A 25,923-nucleotide genomic window follows, 5' to 3' on the forward strand; every position below is an offset into this window, starting at 1 on the left:
ATCTTCATTTTGTAACTGACCTTGCATCTCAGGTGAAGCTTTATCCAAATCTTCAAAGCTGACATCATCAGGCATATATCGCGTGATTATTTCCAATAGAGAGTCAGATTCAACGTAGCGAATAACTTCTTTAACGGCTGGAACTTTGACTTCTTTTGTATTCCACTGCAAACGTGGTTTTGTAACATCTAAAATGCGTTCTTCAACATTGAATTTAGGAACGTATTTATTGACTTTTCCAACTTCTTTATATACCGGCACATATTCATCTATTATTTGCATTGAGTTTATTGGGATTTCATTAACTCGCTCTTTTGAAATCAATTTCGGTACTTCATAATGATAAGTAATTTTAGTTGTTTCAGGCTCCATATCAAGTAAATACACATCAGTAGGGATTTTAACAACATCCTCTGTAATTTCTATGTCTCTCTTGACTGCAACATACTCCTAAGGGAATATCCTTAACATTATTTGTGAACTTACAGATTTTTTGCTGGAGCGACTACTGTCAAGATATTTTTGTTCTGGATGTTCTGTTTCGTGGATTTTTACAGATTTATGGACATTATTATGTTTTTGATTGTTCATTGTTAAATTTATGTGGAGCACATGTTGCATGCGCCGGCAAGAAGAATGCAAGTTTTTTCATCTATTCGTTAAGATAGCACAACGAGATAAACCATGAGTGATCATCAGAATTCTGACCATGAAGAACCTAAAGCAATTAATGGTCTTCCGTTTGTCTCAGATATTAAAGCACCACCACGGCAATCTGTAAGTGCCAAACAGTCAAAACTCCTTTAGTCAGAAAGAACTGAACAAAAAGAATACATAGAACATTCAATCAAGCAATCTATTCCGCATAAACAAATAGAACATCAATTTATAAGCAAAGAGGTAGAAGTTCCCAAAGATGTTGTCAAAACTGTTCCAATTGTCAGCACGTTGCACAGAAAACTGGCCGTCGAAAAACCAGTATACAACATCGATACAATTGAAGTACCACAAACACATATTGTCGACAGAATCCACGAAACTTTCAACGACATAGAGAAGGAAAAATTAGTTGAAGTCGAAGACGTCATTATTCAAGAACGGTTAATTCCAATTCCCAAGCGTGAAGTAAAGCATGTAACTAAAAAATTACCCAGATCTGAATATAATCAAATCGTATCTTCTTACCAATTGCACACAGAAGAGAAATTCGACGAGCAACTGTTTAAGAACACTTCAGAACCCAAACTCAAATCTCTTATGGAATTAATGAACGATCCTTACGCCGTACAACACACTAGCCCGACTTTCAGACATTCGCCCAAGCCTTTGGAAATTCCAATGATTCATTACAAAGCAAATCCAGTCGAACGTATTGTAGACAGATGTGTTCCTGTTCCTGTCGAACTCGAAGTCAAACAAGAATACCTATGCCCAACATTGATCCCCGTATGGGAGGAACGTGTTATTACTGTACATTACACGCGTGTCATAGAAAAACCCGTTCCTATAGATGCTTTCTCTAACAAGACACTCATGAATATGTATCTTAAACAAACTAACGACATTGACAAAAAGGCCGAAGACAACTGGCGCAAAGGCAAGAAAAGCATTTTGTCAGGTAAATCTAATCGTATTCCTATATTGGATAAAATGACTGTAGAAGACTGTGAAACCTTAAACTTGAACTTCGGTCCAAGTTTCACATCTGAAGCTGAAGCTGGGACAGTTCGAGTCATTAAAGATCCTATTTCTACTTATTAATTTAAGTGGGTAGTCCAAACAATTCAAATGTACTTAAAGTATATATTTTAATTGTGCTTGTGCACCTGTAAAACTCAAAAAAACCAGTTTATCAAATCGCCAAATTTCATACGGTAGAACCGTATCAACAAGCCTATCACAAGTTTTGTCAATATTTATAAACTAATATATAATAACAAATAAATTTTAGTAACTTTTTATTTGGCCTGATGTTAAAAAAAAATTTAGCCCGCGATTCATAAAAAGAACGAAAGAACTTTCAACTATATTTGGTTTATAAATTTTTATGGACAGCTTGGTTAATGACACCTTATTAGCCGTGAATTCTGTAGACAATGATGTTCTTTCTTCTCTGGCAGATATTGAACTTAAGCTTCGAAATCTACTGACGTACAATGAAGAATACAGTAAAAACGAACTTGAAAAAGCTCTAAAAGATCTTAAAGACAAAACTACAGACTTAGTAAATCACTATAAAGAAACGTTTGAGAGTTGTTTTCTAAAATTTTTTGGTATAAAGCACAGCATCCCGAATAACGCGATTCTTTTTTCAGAATTAGTTCTGCTCATTTACACCCATATCAAACGTACAGCTTTGAAGTTAGGAAGTCCTTTTTTATACTTAAATATTGAACCATATTTAGACAAAATAGTAAAAGTACTAAACAAGGTACGCTCATCTGGGCGACACAGTGTTGAGTATCCAACCGGTGTATCGTTACTTTATTGCGCAATTTTCAGTTTCGATGAAGCAAATTTCAAAAACAACGATGTTTGGAAATCAGCTTTGCCGGACTTGATAAAACATTTCAGTAGTTTGCTTTACGTTGACAGCGATGAAATTTTCATCAACCATAAATCTTCAAACGACAGAATTTATTTTCAAATTTCCAGAACGCGCCTCACAAGTCAACTGCTAGTCCAACTCGCGCTCAAACATTATAGCTATCCTTTGTTTAAAGCAGTGATATCGTTTCCAGAAAACGTAGACAACTACATTTCTTACTTGTATTCTCTCAAAAAAACAGATCGACTGAAAATTCTACTAAAACTTCCACTGGATTTATGTCTATCAATCATAACTAGAATTGAAATTAACGATGTTTTAGATTTTTTTGTACAAAAAGTTAAGATTACTAAGCTGGAAGAATTTGGGTTTTTTACAAAAATAATTTTACATTTGCTTGACTCTGAGGTGAGTAGCTTATTTTGCAAAATGCTTTGTAAAATGCGAAACATTGTCAACACTTTATTTGAATTACCAGCAGACAAACTCTTGCCTATCTTAGCTTACGATGAGTTTAACAAGACTTTGATCGAACTGGAATTTAGTAAAACGTCAATAGTAACTTGGCAAATGTGTTTAAAAAACAACTATTTTTCTGATTATGCTTTTATCAATAAGTACATTCTACTGTCTGACATGCAGTTAGATTACAATGGTGTGCCTCTTAAATTTATCACTGTAATACAAAAAGAATTCAATCTGGGCAAAATCAATAATCTGCACTTGTACCACATTTATCTGACTCGACTAAACAAATTCTTACCAATAGCTCTTTTACAAACTCAAAGCTGGTTTAATCTCAACTACTCTAAAAGCATATTTAAAACCATTTCTTGCCAATATATTAGAAGTACTTTAGACATACAAACTTCGATTTCGGATATGTCTGACAATATTCAAAATCACGAAAAAGAAATGATCTCTGATCTAATCTGTTTTTACAGAGACCTAGTATCTATACTGTCTTTCTACTCAGCCGAGTCCTTGATTGACTCAAGCAGTTTATTAAACTTACTACAAGAATCTACTCAAGTGCGAGATATTCCTGTTGTTAAAAACTTACTGCTATGCTTCGTTTATAATAGCTGCAATATTTTGGACGAGCTCCTCACTTCAAAATATAAAAGTGAAGCCATTACCAATATATGTTCTTTCTTTGACCAGATCATTACTATTATAGTCACACTCGAATCTGGTGACGAACTTCTTCAGTCTTTCTTTTACGAAGTTTTCACCAAACTTAAACTTGCTGAACAATCATATTGCGTTATTTTTTCAAACTACATTGTTAAAAACCAGAATGATCTTCTATTAGTTTCTGCTTTGTTCGACGTTCTGATAAATACTTACAAGAACATTTCCGCTTTTGATTTCCCAACAAACAATTTAATTTTAGCGAGCTTAGCTTATCACTTATTTTCGAAATCTTCATATACCCACTTTACGAAAACATCAGCATTTCTACGAAAAGACTCAGACAAATCTAAAATCAGCGTTAATCTAATAATAAAATTTTTCAACGGTATCTTTTGTAAACTAGATTTAACTGCAGATGAAAAAACGGCTTTCTTGGAATTTATTGACAATAAAACATTGCGCTTGGCGTTTACCACTGAATCAAATGAATTAAAAATAAAATTAAAGAAATTGAAAATTGAGATAGTTGATTTCTTTAACAAAGATGGTTATATAAAGAAGAAGCGTCACTTTTCACCACCTCCGTCTTTGTTTGAATCTGCAAATTCGAAATCAAAAAAAAAACAAAAAACGTTATATGAAGAAAAACAATCTAACATTGATCAAAAACCCATTATAAACAATGATTTCTCCAATGAACAGCAGACAAGGGTTATTGATGAAGATTTCCTCAATCAATGGTTGCAGAAATACCGAAGTAACTTGGATCAACTTGCCGTTCAAGATGAACTATATCACATATTGAGCAAATTAACCAGCAAGATAACAATTCTTGACGTTCAAAACATGATTAGTAAAAACATTCAGCGAATCATTCTACGTGACGACGTTAACTACAGTTTGAACTTGTTTGTTTACCTGGCAATCAACTACCAGAGTATGTTTGGATCCAAACTACACATCAGTTTTCCAAACTTGCTAAAGGTACTTTGTTATTTTTGCTATAGTAGCATAACGGAAAACAACTCCTTTATACTAAACTTGGCCAATATTGAAAATATTTGTAGCGAGTTAGAAATAGCTATTACAGATTTTTTATTATCCGAAGACAAACACGCAAAAAAAAATACGAAATATTGGCTTTTAAACATCATACACATTTTATTGATCATTCTCACGCGCTCGGCTTTGCTGTCAACAAATCACAGCTTATTGTTATCAAAAGAATGCGAGGAGTTTGATTGCTATTTACCTACAGAATTGATTGGCGATCTTATACCTCACATACATGAAGACACTGAATCGGTTTATATTAGAAGACAGGTCATCGAAATCTTTTTAAAATTCAAAATCATAGACTTTTTAATTGCCTCTAAGTTTTTAGCTGAGTCTGATAAGTCACAGAGTTTTGATATTTGTCTATTTTTATTTCAAGAGCTTGTTATTCGAGAACTTTATCGACTTAAGCACAGATATTTATGTGACTTAGAAAAACCTAAACGCAGTGTTATGGGCGTACAAAAAAAAGAAAACACAGAAAGACAAAAGTTTTCTAATAAATTAAAAATGATTCAAACAATAATAACAACAGCGATGGTGTTAGACGACGACACTATTTCCAAAATTTTGAATCGCACGATATGGGCCGGAATTGGCTTAGTGATGTGTACATTTTACAGATCTAATTATCCACCACTTCAGCTTTATATAACCCAGCCGTTTGAGATATTCGACAATGTGAACTTTACATTTGACTTCAAAACTTTAAAGATTATCACGAGATATTTCAATGTCAAGCCTAAGCACATAAACGACATCATTACTTTGTTTCTCATACTTAAACACTCTTGCTGTACCCCCAGCAACAAAATATATTACGAATCACTTATCAATACGTCTAAACTTATCACGCCTGAGCTGCAAGATCTACCAAAGCTCCAGGAGAGTCTGTCGTTATAAATTCGTTTGACAATTCGTTTTTATTAATTTTCAAGTCTTGGCAAATGAGTAGGCGTAGTTCTTCATCCTTAAAAATTTTTTCAAGATTGCTTGCAGATCCTTGATACAAATTCACCACAACGTCAACAATCTCAAACTTCAAACTGCTGGACGCTGGTAAAACACTTTTCAACGCTTCTAAAACTGGGAAAATTGTGCTCACGAGGTAATTTTGAAACAAAGAAATCTCAAGTTTTTTTGCTTTAGAATTTTCATTGACAAACGACAGTCGTAGCTCGTCTGATTTTACCAGTTGGAGAATGTCCGAAATTGTTTTTTCGACTTCAGTCGTCCAATTGATGTTGTTTATCTCCTCTATAAAGGATTTTAAAAACTCGTTTATAAATTTATTCATCAGGTTGTGTTTTGTAGATTCATTTAAGTTTTGCATTAACAACTTGTATATAGCCTTACGACAGCCCTGATCCGGAATAATGAAGTCTTTTATACACAGTGAGTCTACATCAGTCCCAAATCGCGCTTGTACTTGGCTTCGATACTGAAAACTAGTCAAACTATACGTTTTGAACTTTTGGTGGTCATACCAACCGTTGTAAAATAGAATGAGTTCTTGAAAGTTGTTGATGAAAATATCTTTCCACTTTATCTTAATGAAATACATTAGCACGTCTTTGAATGCCGTGTCTTTAAATTGCAGAAAATACAGAAGTTGATACAGAATCACTCCTTTGAGTTTTAAAAAATCTTGTACGATCAGTTGCGAAAAAACAAAAAATATTTGGTACAGGTCTTCCCCGCAAAGCTTTTCGCAAAAGTACTCTCTGCGAACTAAACCCAGCAACAGTGGAAAGTAAGCTTCTGCGACGCTCGAATATTTCACAACCAAGTCATACATGCGGAATATCAAGTTTACGAGCGAGATTTTCGATCCTACTACGATCAGCTCGAACAGATGATCTTTGATGAATTGTTCGTCACTGAGGTAACACTGAGTCAACACATCCATGAATATCGGCGGCATGTTTGAACTATGCGGATTTTTCAATATGTTCACGAAGTTTTTCTTGTTCATCGTAAGCGATTTTAATTTCTCAATCAGTTCGCTAGAGAAATTAACGCGACTCAAGTCAAAGTTTTTTGGTTGGTTAGATTTACAAGTTTGGCTGAAGTAGTCAACCATTTTAAAAAATGCTAAATCTTGAATTACCCGCGAACTGACGGCGTTGTTTTCAATGTTCACGAAAGAATAGTTACCTATGTCTGTCAGGTAGTTTTCTATTTTTTCAAAATAAACACTGGCCAGAGGCCAATTAACAACGCTAGCCTGTTCCAGCACCGTTAGGAAGAGTAACGTTAGGTTGTCCATATAAGGTAAATACACAAGAACTTTTTGAATAATTTTTAAAAGAGTTTTGAGGTACAACTCTAAATTTTTGACGTTACTTATTTTGTTTGTTAAAACGTAGATTAATATGTATAGAATCATTTGAGTGCAGGAATAAAATTCGCCAGGTCTCTCTGTCAATGGTTCGTTATTAACTTCTTTAAAAGGATTTAGCAACGTGTTGTCGAGGAAGATAAGCTCAATCAATTTCATCCACAAATTGCTATACTCGTCTTGTGGAATAGGTAGCACCAAAGAGGGAATTTTAATTGTAATATACAGCATGTGGATAAACTTGCTACTATAAAGTTCTAAAATAGTAAAATTGGTAGGGATCATTTGTAAACTTATATGATTATTGACCTTTGTCTGGAGATAGTCAGGATTGACTCTGGACACGATAGGCAAAAACAAGTTTTCACAGTAAAACCTGTTGACAAGTGTCTTCAAAAGGACCACATCCCCTGCGTAAAACAAATTTACCACTAGCTCTCCCACAGCTTTGCTTACGCCGACTTCGACATCAAGAGCTAAGTTAAATAAAATGCTTGCAAACAGCGCTATTTGATCTTGTTCGTCGAAAAACACCAAGTGTCTTTTACGAACACCTACGAATGAATTAAGATAATCTCCAAACCTTATTCGCACAATACTTGTAGGGTCGAAAACAAAGTCTTTCAGAACAGAAATGTAGTTTAGTGTCAGTTGTCTTCGATCAAAAGTATCAAGTAAGTAAAAAATCAACTTCAGCAAAGCTTTTCGCACGTAAGACTTTTCGTCTTTTGCGAGCAAAGTAATTATTTTTTCCAAATGCTGGACTAAATCGAACTGTCGGTGTTTTTTTTCGTTGAAAAAAGCACTGTCACAAGTCTTAAGCAGTTCTACGACCAGCTCGATGCTTCGACAACGGATGCTAGCGGCTGTATAAATACAGCCGTTCAACAACAACACTAAAAGTTTCTCCTTCATGAATCCGTAAACTTTGATTTCCATGCAATATTCGAAATAGCACTCTAACGCTAATAACCGGAGGTTGATTTGTTCCGGATTTGTGCATTGCTTTTTCAAAAAAAACAATAGAAAATTTTCTTGTTTTGCATTGCACGACTTTATGGTTATAAGAAACTTTACTATGATCGAAGCAAAAATCAATCGTATGTCTTTGCGCTCTGCACAAATATTCATTGTTTCCATTAAAAACGAAAATGTCGTCAAAGTTTCGTTCAGTAAACTTTCCACGACGTTATACATTTGTTTGTTTGTTTTTCTCAACTCTGACAAGATACAGTTCTGATCTGTCAAAGTAGTTATTGCTAGTTTGAGTAATTCGTCTTCCACGTCGTTAAGATCAGCAATAGAGTTCAAAATGGCATGAATATCCCCTGTATCAGACACAATTTCAAGGTAAAAACTCAACATGTCGAATAGCGTTTTTGACACGAACTTGAATTTTTTCTGCACGCTAGCTAAAGCGAGATTTCCATTCATCTTTTCTTTAAGTATCTGAACTGAATTACTAGTAAAATACTTGTACACATGCAACGTCAATTTGATGGTTAAATCGCTGTCATCGCTGCGAATGGTTACTTCTTTTAAGGCAGAAATGTTTTGTAAGAATGATTTGTAATGGTGTATAAAATTGGCAGTCAAATTGCTTTCTAGTTTTTTAATCGAATTGAAAAAAACATTGAACACGATGTTTAGCCCGTAAAATTTAGATAACAGTTTGTGTAGTGCGGAAGGTCTGCTAAATATCTTGACAAATAGATCTATGCACATTTCATCACTCTCAATGGGAGCTTCGTTTGCCAGAAACCCACAAAAAAAGTAACTGCTTGTTATAATGTTTATGCAGACTTCGTCTGCAATGCTGACGGCGTAACACAAGAAATGCCAATATAAAGCGAAGATCGGTTTTTTATTCCAGCCTTCCAAGTAGTAAACTAGAGCAAACACGAACAGCAAGCCCTGGCTGATGCCTGTAATATATTCTAGACGACTTAAATTATTATCTTTGTAAACGCCAACATCTACTTGCTGCGATATGAAGGACAATTCATTTTTCAGCGAAGAAATATTGTATAAAAAATTATTACAAGTGATCTCGTTGTACTGACCTGCTAGCTACACATTTGTTAAAAATAAACTTACTTTTTCTGCAATGGCTTGACAGTAACTCACAACGCTTTTTAAACTGTTCGGAACTTTGGCTGTTATTTTTTCATTTAGATATATAGGAGGGAAAGAAAGTTCGAGTTCAGGGTAGTCGAATTCAATCCCACTAATGTACTTTTTGAAAATCTCATTAACCAATTCTACATCCCGCTCAGGAAACTCGATGTTCTCATTCTCTAAAATCATTCATTAAATTATAAAAATATTATCAGATATTTGTGATAAAAAAACCGCCAAACAGAAAAACTATGGTCTCTTTGCGTATGTATTTATTATAAATAAGTAATCGCGCTTGGGCTTTGTTTTTTCGCGAGCGTTAGATTGTTTGTTTTGGACAAATTGATGCAATAATCATTTTCTGAGTTTTTAACGCAAATAAAATCTAAATTATAAGACATTATATTGTCACAATTGTCATTTAAAGTAACATCAACGAGTGTTTCGAAATTGACCCACGGAGGAAACACCAAGCTAGACAAAACAGCGTTCGGCGTAGGCGACACCACACTAAAAACAATCTTATTCGAAACGAACTCTGGCCAGTTTAAGTCCAAGTAGATAGAATAGTACAACAGTTCGTAGAAATTAATGAATCTTCGGTAACTGTAACATTGGTCTATGGATCGAATGACAAATAAACTAGCACGTCTGATCGGCATGATAGCGTCGATCAGTTCGTTAAAATCAACTTGTGTCTTTACAGGGTAAAATAAATTAGATACCGCGAACAGCTCGTTTTTGTTTTTGGTTTGAATTGCATCTCCAACACTGTTTGTTAAAGCCGAACTATTTTCGTTTTCACGTTCCCATTGTGCATATGTCGACGGAAACTCGGATTTATCGTCGACTATGATCAATAAACTGTGAAACTCACTTAGTATTTTTGCTATTTCACTGGTGTTAGTCGTAACAATGCATGCTCCGCTGTTGAATAACTCTAGAAACCGGATAAACGGATGTATCGGTATGTTCATGCAATCATAGCCTGCATCCACTGTCAAGTGGTCTGTATAACACTGAATATTCGACAAGTACTCCACCACCGGTTTTTCTGAATAAACTACCACTTTTTGAAATGCTAAAGCGCTATCGCCAAACAAATAAACAGAAGCGTAAAGAAGATTTTCAAAGCTAAGTGTCAATACACAATTCATGCCTTCCTGGCCACTACAAATCAAGTCGGAAAACAATTTTGTCAATGTCGACGCGTTTTGATGAAGGCCTGACAAGTAGTCTACGCGATCGCAATTTTTGTCTAAATTCACGATTTTGATAACGTCGTTTTCTTGTTTAAGCCAATGGGCTAGATAATACCACACAGGCGCTTTGCGACTAATTAAATAAGTTTCGCTTTCCAGGTTAATTATTTCAGAAAAGCAACTATACAAAAAACGTTTATATGAATTTCGGTATTCAAGCCGCAAACGCCAAACGACGTCTTGTAGCGACCAGTCTGTTGGAACCCAATCCAAAAACAAAGTTGCTACTGATTCGTCAACCAAAAGCTCCGTTGTCTCTTTATTTTTCACTATGATAGTGTTTTTGCACACCTGCTGCTGCTCTCCAACCAGAAAAATAGAAGGCACTAAAATTATCAATTTCGTCTTTGTGATTACAGGTAAAACGGCATTTTGAATCTCCAGTGAATCCTGCTCAACCAAATCGTTGTTGCTGTTTTCCAGAAACTCCAAATAAGAAGACACCTTAGTGAAAAGACACAAATTAGCATTAGTGTGCAAAACGTTATCAACAGCTATCTCAACGTCTTCTATTAAATTAAAATTCAAGCTCATGCTTTTAACTTATAAATAAGCGTAATAGCTTAGATCCTAATCATGTTTTTTCTTTTTCCTTCCAAGAAAAATATTTTCTCGGTGTTCTGATAAAGAAATTGTAAAAATTTGAGAGAAAATTATGTGTTCAAAAAACCAATTAAATTATTATAATTATAGAAATATACTCAAATTAATCAAATAGTTCATTATCACGAACTATTATTAAGACGAATATTAAACCATGGACAGTGAAAACGATGATCTTGGATCGATCTGCCAAGTAACAGGACCATGTAGGTTTATTCAATAAAATATTTTTTAGTGGTTGTCGCGAACAATTTGGCCGGATGTAAAATGTTCGAAATTGTGCATGTCGGAAGACAAAAATTAATCGGTGAAATTATTAGATTGAAAAATTCGAAAGCTTTCATACAGTGTTACGAAAACACGGCTGGACTGCGTTTAGGAGATCCTGTTATTCGAACTAAACAGCCTTTGTCCGTCATGTTGGGTCCTGGAATTTTAGAAAATATTTTTGACGGAGTTCAGCGACCACTAACAGCAATTCACGAAGCAAGCCAAAATATTTTTATTCCAAAAGGAATTCACTTGGTGTCGCTCAACACGACGAAGCTTTATCCCTGGTTCCCGTCAGAGTCAATCAAGCTGGGAGACACTTTATCAGGCGGAGACATTATAGGGTTCATGGAAGAAAATTCTTTGTTTAAAAAACACATGATAATGATTCCTCCTAAAATCTCAGGAAAGCTGGTCATGTTGAAACCTGCAGGAACGTTCAACATTGAAGAAGTGTTAGCAGAACTCAAAACTCCGCACGGAGTCACGGAAATTAAAGCTTACCATTATTGGCCTGTGCGAGAACCGCGTCCGACAGTGGAAAAACTGGAGGGAGACTCTTTGTTGTACACAGGGCAACGAGTGCTTGACGCTTTATTTCCTTCGATCAGAGGGGGCACATGTAGCATTCCAGGAGCGTTTGGATGTGGAAAGACTTGTGTTTCGCAGGCTGTGAGCAAATATTCAAACTGTGACGTCGTTACGTACGTTGGATGTGGAGAACGTGGAAATGAAATGGCAGAAGTTTTATCGGAGTTTCCTTCTTTAACGACTCGAGTCAACGGGAAAAACGTAAACGTTATGCTCAGAACGATCCTCATCGCCAACACCAGTAACATGCCTGTGGCAGCGCGTGAAGCGAGTATATACACCGGAATTTGTATTAGTGAATATTATCGTGACATGGGATACAATGTCGTCATGCTTGCAGATTCGACATCGCGGTGGGCAGAAGCTCTCAGAGAAATCAGCGGAAGATTATCTGAAATGCCGGCAGATAACGGGTATCCGGCATACTTAGGAGGCCGGCTCGCTAGTTTTTACGAAAGAGCGGGCAAAGCAGTTTGCGTTGGCAACCCAAAACGAAAAGGTTCAATATCAATAATCGGAGCTGTCTCGCCCCCTGGAGGAGATTTTAGCGATCCTGTAACAGTTTCGACAATGAACATCACGCAGGTTTTCTGGGGGCTCGACAAAAAATTAGCTCAACGCAAACATTTCCCTTCAGTAAACTGGAACAAAAGTTATTCCAACTACTTGGACCAGCTCAAGCAGTTTTTCACCAATTTTGACCCGCACTTCTTAGACAATAGGCGCAAAATTGCGGAAATCCTTCACAAAGACATGGAATTACAAGAAATCGTGCAGCTCATAGGCAAAGACTCGCTGAGCGAAACGTCAAAATTAGTGCTTGACGTAGCCAAAATCATTAGAGAAGATTTTTTGCAGCAGAACGCCTTTTCAGACTACGATTACAACTGCCCGTTGGAAAAAACAGCTGGAATGATGCACATCATCGTTATGTATTACGAATCGATTAACAATTTGCTTCAAGACACATCCAAAAACGACCAGCAACTATCGTTAGCCGTGATAAAAGGAAATATGAAAGGTTTACTTAACAACATATCGGCAATGAAATTTCAAGACCCCGCACAATCGCCAACAGAATTCAAAAACTATTTCGATAAGCTAAAAAGTAGAATTAACGAGGAATTAAAAAAATTAAAATCATTATAATACGTATATAGCTAAATTATTCTTCATATTATCGGCTATTGATTGGATTTATCCTTATAACCGGCTATTTTCAGTCCATTATTGATTGAGGCGTAAAATTATACTTAATATTTGAATTTTTTAACTATTGATTTTAGTCTGCAATTTTGGACACAAGAACAAAATTTGTGGCTCCAAATGCAACGAACGCCCAAAAGTTCGAGCTATTTGTTATATTAGCTGTGATATACTTTTAGTTTAATATATAAAATGAAGCCTAAACTGTATCTTGTAAAGGTTGATTTGATCAACACTTGTTCCACGTTTCTTGTGTGTAACTACATGTACCAACAAAATTCGTACGGGCTGTCGGCAGTTCCAGAAATTTTACCTCCAGGTATGAGCTATTCATTTTTGTTGTATAACTCGCAGTCAAACAAGCACGAGATCTCGAGCATGACGTTTGGATACTGTATTACCTTTTGCGGGAGAATCGTTCAATCTACGATAAAAATATCTACGCGCGTCGAAAAAAATGTGATCAAACCTTCATTCCACATAGTTTCCAAAAACGAGCTTTTCGACGTTGACATCGTGGTGGAAGATAACCAACACATAAACGTTTTTTTCGGTGAAAATATAGAAGGAAAATTGAGTATTAAAACGCAACGTGAATTTTGGCGTTCCATTGCTCAGTCTTTTGTCAAAATACTGCGAAAGCACGATTTACTCCAAGAGCTAGAGTACAACACCCAGTTCAAAACGTCGCCCTCCAACGCACTTTTGTTCTATGACGAAGAAGAAACTGACTACTTGGAAGAAGTCTTAATTTCACGCTCAAAGCAGTATAACGATTTGCAGAAACAAATCAAGCGAAAGCACAACAAAGAATTTACGATTTTTTTTGCTAAAATAATATCTGACTACTACTTCCGAATAATCCGCCTGGTTCTGCCCACGTTAAAACATTCTATTTCGTTTACCAAACAGAGGGATACCCTATTGAAAAAGCAAAACACCAATTCCCGTTTGTTGAACTTGCGGATTATCAATTTCACCAACGCCAAGCTGAGACTATGCAGCTCTTACTATCAGGAAATCCCGATTTTAGATTGTGAAATAACAAAGTACGTTCCTGCCGAAATTGCGGCGTATAACTGCGGAGAGTGGCATTTGCAAAGCAAAAGTTCAAAGATCTGTTTTTACTGTGTGTATTCTTCCGATGCATACACAAGTAAATATATAGTTAACAGCAATCTCAAGATTTCGGTCGAAGATATTTATTCTAATAAAATAACTTCTCTTCCTCAAATTCCCATCATAAAACGTCTGTCTAAGAAGCTGGAAATTGATGAAATAGCCATTGTCTATGTCATAGACAAGTTATCTAGTTCGTTGCAACCATGCGTGTACGTCATACAGCACATCAACGAAGTCTACACCAATAATAAATTTCACGCAACCATGGAAATCACGAAGTCACTGAGTGCCATTTTGCGCATTTTTGAAACCAATAACGAATTGTTGATAAATTTGTCGGCGGTTTACGCAATTCCACAAGAAAAATCTAAAATCGTCAATAAACTTAGAAATGCCAACAAACTAAACTACAAACTCGGTTTACAAGAAATTTGTGCCAACGCTCTGAACATTACTAAATATACCCACTCGCTTTTAATAGAAAATGACTCGTCAAAGTTGGTCACAGTCGATTCTAAAACCAGTCAGGATCTTTTCGACGGAATTATTGTAGACCAGGTTTTAAACAATCAATTGTATCCAGAAGAACGTTGTGACGTTGGAATTCACTCGTTCGACAAAGGATACATTCCTACCTTCAACATCCTGGACCTTGAATTTTTCAATATGCCCGAAAACAACAATTGCAAATACAATACGATTTACGACACAATAATTTACAAATACAGTTTGTTTCCAGAGACGTACTACTTGTTTGTGAGTATTGAAAACAATGTCGTGCCTTTTATAAAATTCGACAACACAAAGTTTTGTGGTATTGACTGTGACTCAGGCATTGATAATGTTATTTCGACTAAACATAAATCCCTTAAAGGTGATCTAATAATTCATCAATTCAATTTATCAAATTTTGAAAATGTAACTGGGTACTCGATTTTGTTTTCAGTCGAAGACGAAAATCAAAATATACCGCTTCAAGTCATTCAAGAGGTTTACGAATACACATTAGAACTGCGGAAACAATTTAATACCAACATTGTCAAGGTCAATAAAGAAAAACTAACATATGAAATCTTGTTATACTACACAAATTTGTTTTTAAAAAAAATGAAAGACTCCGCAAAACTCGAACACCACATGAGTAATATTTGGAACAACACTTCAGGTAACAATTCGAATGTCGCTTTCATGAACAAACTTGATTGTTTCATACTTGAAGAAGAGAACAACTCCAAAAAAAATCGCTGTGAAAAAAAATACTTAAATAAAACAGAACTAATAAACAAACTTGTTACTTCGTGGTATCATCAGAACTTTGATGACTTAGACTGCAACATATTCGACGAGATAGTCGCTTGTTTAGTAGACATTTCAAACTCCATTGATTCACAACCCTGCTACTCAGAAATCTTAGTCGCTTCGTATCCTTTTATTTTTAAAACAATGCATAAAAAGTATTCTTATTTCCAGATGGTAATTAAACAATTGACTGAACTGTTATAATGTCTCTACCGAAATTGGCTTATTAGCTACGTACTTGGAAAGCATGTATTCTAGACAACTATGCACCTCAATCAAGATATTAATCATCTTCGCGTAGCCTATGATTGCACGCCTATCGGTCAGCCAATCTTGCCCAAATGCAGATTGGAACCTAAAATTAACAGATTAAAACCAAAACCGCTGCCATTATTACCTTACATCGACCGTGATCCTAACAGAAAGCAAAGTTTTTTAGCTCTTAAAGAAACTTCAGCTAATTTGTTTAATAGTACGCACAAAGGAATCACAAGTTGTTTACGCGAACTTCCTGGTGAAGTTGAAGAAAAAATAGACTATCTTTCAAGCAAAGTTAAAGAACGGTCTAAAAACATAACTCATGCATTTAAAGAAGCTGTTAATGAAACCAAAATTTACGTCAAAGAACTAGCTAATCAAACTAAAAATCGAATTAAATGTTCTCCTATAAAACCACTCGAACTTGATGAGGTTACATCTGAGAGTGAACACCAGGCCGGAGCAGTTGTTTCGGAACTAATTAATGAAACGACCGAATGCTTAAACCAACTACATCAACTAAAAGAAATACAACAGCTAGCTTCAACGCTCAAGAAAGATTTTAAATTAAATCTCTCAGATGTAGAAATTGAAATCGGTGAACCTCAACCACTTCCAAAAAAAAAATCTAGTCAAAAAAAATCTAAATCTAACGACAACAAGTCGTTAAATGATAAAGCTGAACTCAGTTCGTATTCAGCGAGAAAACGTGCAGATTCGGAAGTTAATTTTTACAAAACAATTGAAAATGACGATAGTGTGAAACAATCATGTACTGCATCTGAAGAATCCATAATAACTACAAAACGCGTACAAAATCAAATACCTAATAATAATACATGTAATATTTCCAAAAACATTGAAAAGGAGGATTTACATGCGAAGCACCCGAAATCTAGTGAATTAATTCCACACGCCAAAAAGACAGATTCAGTAAACATGAATCACTTATCCAACGCTAGACTGCAGAATTTGAAGAACCAGTTCAAGCAAGCAAAAGAAGATCCATACAAAGATCTTAATCCAAGTCTTGTATATATTCGCAGTATGCATCCACCGAACACACCAAATTCTTGTGCTTGTAATCGTTGTAGTTCGATTAGATCTATTAATTTTTTGCATACTCAAAAAAATGATAATGTTCCATGTAGAACTCCGAGCATTTTATCGAATCAAACTATAGATAAAGAACATTATAACTTAGTCAAATCTTCACCGAGAACTGTTCACAATGCTGACGTTACCTGTAAGCCAACAAAAGAACACGAATGTGGAAACGACTACGAACAAACGTCTAAAAGAAATTGTTGCGAGTCAAATCCTAATCCAATAAGACCACCAAATTTGTGTAATTGCAATGATTGTGCCAATAAAGTTGAAAATTTCAACACTTACTTCCCGAAACCGTCCATACCTGTGATGTCTGTTTATCCAATAGGGGAGAAGTATAAAACGTTGTTCACTACTAATAAACGGCTAGACGCATATACATTACAGCGACATTTATGGGAAGCTATTTATGGCAACCATCAGACTTCATACATTCAACAAAACAATAACTATCCACAGCACCAATTCTATAACAATTGTATATATGATAAATCGTATACATTACTTAGAAGCAATCAGGCAGAAAAATAACTTATTTATATAAAAACCATGCAGATCCATTGTTTTCTAAATTATTACTTGTATATTTAGTACTATAATAAGAACAATAGCGGATAATAAATAGAATCTAGAAATGTTTCATTGCGGGGAATAATCAATAGAGCGAAAGTGACAATTAGTCGGTTTAGTTTAAAAGTTAGCATCTGTCCTTAAGTCCGAGAATGTAAATGTCACCAGTGTTGGAACCGGCAAACAAATAGTATCCGTCTCTGGACCAGGCTAAACTTGTACACCAGGGTAAGTGCTTGGCTGGCTTTTGCTTAGATTCAATAGTAGCAATAACAGTTGGTTCTACGTTCTTCTTTCGGCGAAATTCTTGGATTTCGTTTTCATTAGAATCTGGTTTTTTGTCACTGACCATTCGAATGTCGCTAATAATAACCTTACGTTCTAAATGGATAATCTTGATACCAGTGTCAGTGGCAGCACTGATCCAGTAGTTGCAAGGAGTAAAGCAAAGGCTGTATACTGGAGAAGAAACATCGAGGGTGTAAACGTGAGAGTAGTCGCTTACATCCCATAGATGGATCTTGCCATCAGAACCTCCGCTGGCGACGAGTGAACCATCTGGAGACATAGCAATACTGTTGATTGGGCCAGTATGACCACTGAAACTGTACAACAAAGAACATGTGTCAAGGTTCCATATTCTAATTGTTCCATCTACGCTTCCAGATACAATGATATTAGCTGATTGATCTGGAGAGAAGCATACACAAGTAACAACATCAGTGTGGCCACCTCGTGCGAAGCAGAATTTTTCTTCTCCTAGGGTGTTCCATAATCGAAGAGTCTTATCTCTTGAAGCTGAGACAATGTATCGACTGCAGTTAGAAATAACAGCGCAGGTAACTTCGGCGGTGTGTCCTTTGAAACGTCTGAAGCATACACCTGATTCAATATCCCATAAATTCATGGTTTTGTCAGCAGCAGCAGTCAAAAGAAATCTTCCTTCCTTAGACAAGAAACAATGGTTGATTTCGCCACAGTGTTTTTTGAACGATTTGAGAGCAACACCAGCGGAACCGTTGTTAGTGTCGGAAGCTTCAGGGTCGACTTGCCAAACAATAGCGCTTCCATCTCTCGAAGAAGACGCTATTTCGTATTTTCCATTTTGAGAATCTAACTCGAATGGTACATTAATATTTGTAATCCATTTAGAATGGCCTTTCAGTATTCCTTTATATAAAAGTGGCGCACTCATAATAAAACAAAATTACCCAGACAAAAATACTGAATTATGAAATATTGCTATCGTTTTTGTCTCTTACAAGTTTGCTTCTAAAACGTAATTGCATGAATTAAATTATGAATTTCTACAATGCATCTAAGTGTTAATTTATATAAGTTTAATACACATTATACATATATAGACTCTTTTCTTTTACATTATTTCTGAATTTCAAAAAAAAAATTTCCATAATTGTAATATATTAGTCGGCAGGAAAACTGCTTTGTGTATTAGCTGCGTAACACACGAACTATGTATAATTATTTATTTTATTTTTGACTATGTTATCTAAATCACGCTTTGAAGAGTTTGACGAGAAATTTGAACCAGCTTCAATTTTATTTGTCTGTAGATTGTCTATATTGCATTGTGACACACTTGTAATAATCGATGCTAACAATTTATATACCAATGCTTATCCACTAGCAAATGTTGAAAAAGGATTGAAACATTGGACCAAAAGATTTTGGTTACCCACCTATATCTTATATCACAACATCGATGACAGTGAATTTGCCTTCCTCAAAAATAGTCCGACCAATGTTGTTACGGAAAAACTTCAAACCCTTCCTGAATGCATTTTATGTTTAGCTTCTTACATTAACAGATTTGATCCTATTACAAACGCAATTAGCATGATCAACTCTACTATTCGTCATCAAATGCTACATTTAAATGTTTTACCCGATGTAACCGGCAAATACAAATGCCCGAATTTTTTGACAAACATTGAAAAACAGCATTGGCAACGTAAAAAATTATTTCAAATCATGACTGAAATTGACAATATTAAAGATCAGCTCTACGAAAAATATTGTCCATCTACACCAAGAAAAATACAAAACAATGAAATGATTGTGGAGAAAGTTTCTAATTATTTAAATCATTTGTCATCTACTTGTAAAAAGTATATATTCGTAGCGAAACCAAATACCAATATTCTAGAAAACTCAGAAGCTTCGAACGTTAAAAAAAATGATAACTTAAACGATCAAATTTTTCTAACCATGAGAAAAATTAAGTCTAGCGACATACCGTTGATAGTTAACTTGAATGCTCTTTCTAACTGTGCAAAAAGTTTGACTAACGTCACATTGCAAATCAACAATAGAAACGTAGAAGACGAGGTTAATGATAATGTAGTTCCTACTGTCAAATCGAACCAAATTAAACCGACATACATTGAACTCAATCAATATCAATTAAACACGAACATTGATTTAAATAAAATTAGTGTTTAAACCAACTAAATTTTCGCAGATCGGAAACAAGTTAATCTAAGGGATTTCTAAATAAAAATTTAGAACTAATTAAGACATACTCCAAACATTAACAATAACTAAAATGTATAAACAATAATAGAAAATAAGTTACCAAATATAAGAACTCAATCACTGACTCTTATATATATAAACACAAAGCTTTTGTTTCTTACAAATATAAAATAATATTAATATTTTCAACAAAGCATTTTTCATTTTAAGAAAATTTTCTAATATAAGACGTGCTTGCTATGAATAATTCAGCGCAAGATTCTAATAAACAATGTGCGTCACATTTAGCTCTGGAAGAACAAACTATTAACAATACAAAGCTTCAAACAGATGTTCAAAATGGTGTACGTAATATTCATTTAATGTTGATAAATATTAATAGCGACGAACAAAATGAAATAATAAAGCATTTATCCGAGTTATTTTTATCTTTTCTGTCCTACTTTTGGCATTTTGATCATTTACTATTTTCTAGCAAGCTCTACAAAAAAATAAACTCATCAGATAAAACAGTTGTCGTTCCAAGCAACAGTGAAGAGTTCCTCGACCTGCTTATTGTCAAAACATACTTAAAGGAACGTATACTCCACTTGTACAGTAAATTTACTACTAAATCGCACAACTTATTATCTGCTAACGATTTAATATCCATAATAAAATCAATAATACTGAACTCAGAAAACATATATAAAGAAATATCTGTCAAAGGTGAATCTAGATCTAGTTACAATAACAAATCTAAGCTATCTAGCAATAAAAATTTTAAATTGATGACTAGCCATTTGTACCAACTTATCAACGAACTACACAACAGAAAATTTAAAACTAAAGAAAATACACTAAAATATCAGACCAAAAACTCGATGTACCAATTTTTGCCTATAAGTGTTATTAAAATAAATGAATACAGTGACTTAATATAAATACGTAGACAACTTTTAAAAAAATATTAGCGATCCGAAGATCTTGAATGTCAACATAACTAGTGTAAATAAGTGACATTCGGAAGAAAAGCCAGGCTTTTTTCTATAATGTTGATAAAAGATCCAAATAACCGATGATTACCTTGTAGGTAATAAGTCATGGTTAAATGACTTAGAACTTTTTAAATCAAACAGATCATAGCACTAAGGCTAGAAGCAAAAATTAATATATTTAGTTATACTTATTTATTATTTTTTAATTTTTTCCGTCTCTGGCGGGCAGATGGACGATTTAATTTTTCATATAATTATTGTTTTGTTTATACACCATTTTCGCTATAACAGTTTCAGGTGTTTCGTATTTGTCAGACAATAGAGAAATTCGTGTGTTTCTTGATATTACATTTCTAATCGCCTTTTTTCGAGATAATCCCCGCTTTGGCACAATTTTCATCAATCTTTTTCTAATCGTTTTGCTAATAGTCATCGTGATTAAATTCCAAACAACGTTATTAAACAGCTCTATTACACTAAAACCGCTTAAGTTTTTGAACGTTGTTGTACCAAACTCTACATAATTTTTTTTTATGTTAATTATTCCAGAATACGTTAAATCTATTGCAAACGGCAATATCGTAATTGTTTCAATGATCACAGACTTAGTCAAGTTTTGAGTGTGGAAGAAAATTAAACGGTGCTTTTGCATATTTTGCCTGACTGTATCAGTGCTGTTTCCCAACTCGTTTTCACCAATTGTAAAGTACGCCTCGCTGATGAAATTCCATTCCATAACATTGTAAGGAATGTAAAAAGGAAATGCGGTTTGTAATTTTATCAATTCGTCATAGGGATCTATTTTATTCTCACTATTTTGTGAAGCTCCCTCTCCTGTTTTTTCTTGAGCTTTTTCGGCTGAAAAAATATTTGAAAGCGAATGTGCTAGCTGATAACTATAGTCTAACAATTTGTTTTTGGAATTTTCTAAATCTTTTGGAAAATTATTTTTTGCGTTTTTCCTCTTGTTTTTCATAACTAGAGCGTGATATTTAGAATCGGCGCCAATTTTATTTGTGTCTGCCGACAGATTGCATTCAGTAATGTCATTTTCCAAGTCTTTACCGTCATCAACGTTTTTTTGGGCTGAATCTTCAAAAAAATAAGCTGGAGTGTTCTGAGATATTGCTTCAGAATCTCGATCAGAAGTATAGTATTTTTTTGAATTTATAACTTCACGCAAAAACTCGACTTGATCTTTTCTAGACGAACTAAAGTATTGATTCAAATGGAGCAAAAATTTTTGGTTGATATTTATTTGAATAGGCGTCAAACTTAGTTTTGTAGAGTTATAAATTGTTATTTTTTGAAACTGCAGTTCCGGTTTAAACAAATACGTAGACTGTTTGCATATGCGAATCGAATGCTTTGAGCCTAAAATCTTGTTGATAAAACGGCGTTCTTGAGACCGCTTGACGTGTTTTTCGATAATTTGATTTTCAAACAACAGCTCCAAGAACAGCAACGATATAGCTTCAACACTAGCTGAGTTCGTCGGTCGAACGGATTTCGCATTTTCTATTTGTACTGGTAATTTATGAAAAATGCTTTTTAAGCGATTATTGTTTTGCGAGTTTTTTGAAATGTATTTCTCCGGCGCTTCTATTATGATATTTCTGATAATGAACTTTATTATTCCCTTCGTTGGACTAATTACTTTGCGTTTATATCCGAGATTTTCTAAACAACACGAAAACAATATTGTACCATCGTGAAGTAGCAGTCTAATAAAAGCTTTTTCTAGCGTGATTGTTTCGTTTATATTTTTCAACAAACATTGATGACGCATAGGGTAGTTGGACTTGTGTGACGATGGTTGGCTGATAGCCACACATTCAGATGTAATGTCTCTTAGATTCCACAAAGGCAGTAAAGAAATATTTTTATACAGCTGAGACAAACTATTCTGAATTGTCATTAAAATGATTGCGTCAGTTTGATGCATTTGGAAAATGATTCGTTTTATTGATGTATAGATATGAGTTGTATGGTCGACAAATTTAGTTTTAACAGTTGCCCGCACATCAGTTATAGCAGTTTTGTTAATAATTACGGAAAACCCGATTATAACATTGAGATTGTCTAAAGGAATTTTATCGTATGTTTTCAAGTCGATATTCCCATCTGGCTCATGTGAACATGTAAGTTTAGGAATATTTATGATAACATTGCAACTTTCATGTGAATCTGAATCATACGTTGCTGGTTTTCGAATAGCCAAGAAATACAACAATAAATTATCTGCATCGTAATCAATTATGCTTTCCAAATTTAAAAAAATGTCACTAACGTAATTGAAATACTCATACAGTTTTGAACTTTTCATTGTACGGCCATCGCTAACTGTTATTAAATATTGATTTGATGAAATTTTTAAAACTTTATCGTTTTTCTTGTAAAGATTTATATATTCTTTTTGGAATGACTCATCAAATGGACTACAGTTATAGATGGATTTTTCCAGTAATTCATACAACTTACTTCCTTTATTTATTAAATTAATGGTTACGTACATTATTGTTATACTATTGAAATAGGTTGTGAGCGCTGATTTTGTTGTTTGATCTGATAATTTTGTAATGGGTTGCAAACTATTAAATAAGTCACTGAACGAAAACACATTATTCAAGAAATAATAACTTAATAATAAGTTATAAACTAGCTCAAATACTTCATCTAAAATTACCGACGTAAATACATATTCTATTATAATTTCTGGGTTATTGATTGCCTCATGATCAGTAACAAAATTGTATTTAACATTCTTGAAGTGACAAAATAGACATATTTGTACGTTTTCTTCATTGAAGCAACAAAGTTTGAAATCTTTAACGTTAAAATTAGTTTTATTGAAACATAAAGAAGAAATGTTTAGATAAATGCCGTTGAATAATTTAACGTTAATTGAATTAACGTGTAAAACCAGGTTAAAAGTATTCTTGTTTAACATGTTTAAATTATTATTATTATCGTGATCAGAACTTATCTTAGAGTAATTATCAGATGGCATACCAATTTCGTCTGAACCTTGATTTACTTTTGGAATCAACATGTCCAAAACAACCATATTGTCACTTCCATCTATCAAGCATTCTTGTGATTTTGCTTCTTTATAAATACACTCACTAAAACTCTGTTTCTGTTTTTCGTTTGCAAATATGTTTAAAATTCCTCCAAGTTGTCTATATTGATTAATTTTGCTTGAAAATTCTTTCACGTAGTTTACTATAAACAGTAAAAGTCTATGAATTATAATTGGCGTCGAGTCAATTAAAACTTTACTTGTGGGGTGGGTATTTAAATTTAAAACGTAGCCAGATTTATATTCCAAATTTACTATTCCGAAAAATTGCACTAACGAATAAAAATCAATTTTCAAAAATAAAGTCGAAGCCTTGCTGGTTTTTAAAGCGTAATAATTAAATTTATTTTTATCTTTCTTGAAATTGAAAATAATGTTTTCTTTTAGTTCTAAAGAAAAGTTAGACAATTGAATATTGGCAACGTTAATAGTGAAAACTGCATTGATTTCAGCGTTAACTAGATCCGACCTATTAGCTGGAATTTGTGAAATATTGAATTTCTGATTAAAATCTTTTAAGTGATTAGCAATCACTGTTGCAGAATGCAGATAATCAGTTATCAATAACAAATTCGGTAATTTCGTGATGTTTAATTTAAATTGCTTTATTTTTGCTGATAATTCTCGGTTTCTATGGTATTGCAAGGTTAATTGACTTAAAGCAAAATAAAATAAATTAGGTTTGTATGAAGATTCTAGATTTGCTAGTTTTACATTTATCTTCTCGATAGTTTCAAAATTAACAGCCTCCGGATCTGGATCAACGTTACACGTCAATTTAGTTGCAGATATGCAAAAGTTGTCGTAGATCAAGGGTAAACTTGATTTGCTATCATGTGGTTTATCGCTACTACTTTTAAAGTTGAAATATTCCTTGACGATAAATTCGTTTTTCAGTAAAAAGTATTTCTTGAAAGTTATTTTTTTAACGTACAAAGCATCTATCCAGGATATGTTTTGATCTGCAGTAATTTTTTTCAAAATTCTATCAAAGGATTTATTGAGCGAATCGATTAAATAACCCTTAAAAGTATTTTCAATCAAAATTATCTCATTTAGCGTCTTTGATATCAGTTCGTTTATCTTACTATTTGCTTTTCCCTCCTGCGACCGGTGTTGTAAGTATTGATTTGTCGTTTTAGAATATAACGGCGTAATATTTAATATGGTCCTAATGCTAGAATATATTGTTTCATGATTGTAAACCTTATCGGTAGCGTTATCATCGCAAATATAAACCGATAAATTTTCATTTTGAAGTTGTTTGTTTTCTGCGAGATTTTTTGACTCTTCAGATGAATCACTTGTTTCATAATCATCAATATAGATGTAATTTGAAAAAGAATTGTTCGTGCCGAGCATACTTTTAAAAAACATAGATTCTGGCGAAACACTTCGAGGACTCTGCTGGTATAAACGTTCTAAATACTTCTTCTGCTGAGATTCGAAACAAGTGTTAAAGTTTTTAATTCGAATTGCCAGTTGAGAAAACACATACGTTGTCAATTTAAACTTTTGCTTAAGTAAAGTGGAATAAGTAATATATTTTTCCGGTATCATGATTATGCTGTAAATAAACTCAGTCGTAGTTGTTAATGTAGCAAATGATTTATTCAAATTTTTTGTTACTGATACCAAAGATACTTCAATTAAATCAACATTAAAAATAGTTCGTCGGTACTGAGTTTCTTTGATCCAGGATTTTGGTGTGTTGATACTATATTTTATATTTTGTAACAAATTCAAATGGTTAGCATTCGTCAAAAATTTTATATCCTGAGTTTTAAGTCGTTGGAACTCATCAGAAGAATATTTCGTTTCAGGCTTGTCGTTAACAAAAGCTGAGTATGAAAGAAGATTTAGATTTTGTATTTTCA

General features: G+C 34.0%; 1 protein-coding gene and 1 pseudogene across 1 annotated transcript; one reads left to right on the forward strand and one right to left on the reverse strand.

Moving 5' to 3' along the window:
* Nucleotides 1-684: 684 nt before the first annotated feature.
* On the forward strand, nt 685-13,075 carry LOC142597961 (V-type proton ATPase catalytic subunit A-like). Its single transcript, XM_075734961.1, has 2 exons — nt 685-777; nt 11,276-13,075. The coding sequence occupies exons 1-2, from the start codon at nt 685-687 to the stop codon at nt 13,073-13,075; spliced, it is 1,893 nt and encodes a 630-aa protein (XP_075591076.1).
* Nucleotides 13,076-17,539: 4,464 nt separating this feature from the next.
* LOC142597962 (uncharacterized) lies at nt 17,540-18,686 on the reverse strand (annotated as a pseudogene).
* Between the last annotated feature and the right edge of the window lie 7,237 nt (nt 18,687-25,923).

Source organism: Dermatophagoides farinae, unplaced genomic scaffold (assembly GCF_024713945.1).
Source record: "Dermatophagoides farinae isolate YC_2012a unplaced genomic scaffold, ASM2471394v1 contig2, whole genome shotgun sequence".
NCBI classification, from domain to species: domain Eukaryota; kingdom Metazoa; phylum Arthropoda; class Arachnida; order Sarcoptiformes; family Pyroglyphidae; genus Dermatophagoides; species Dermatophagoides farinae.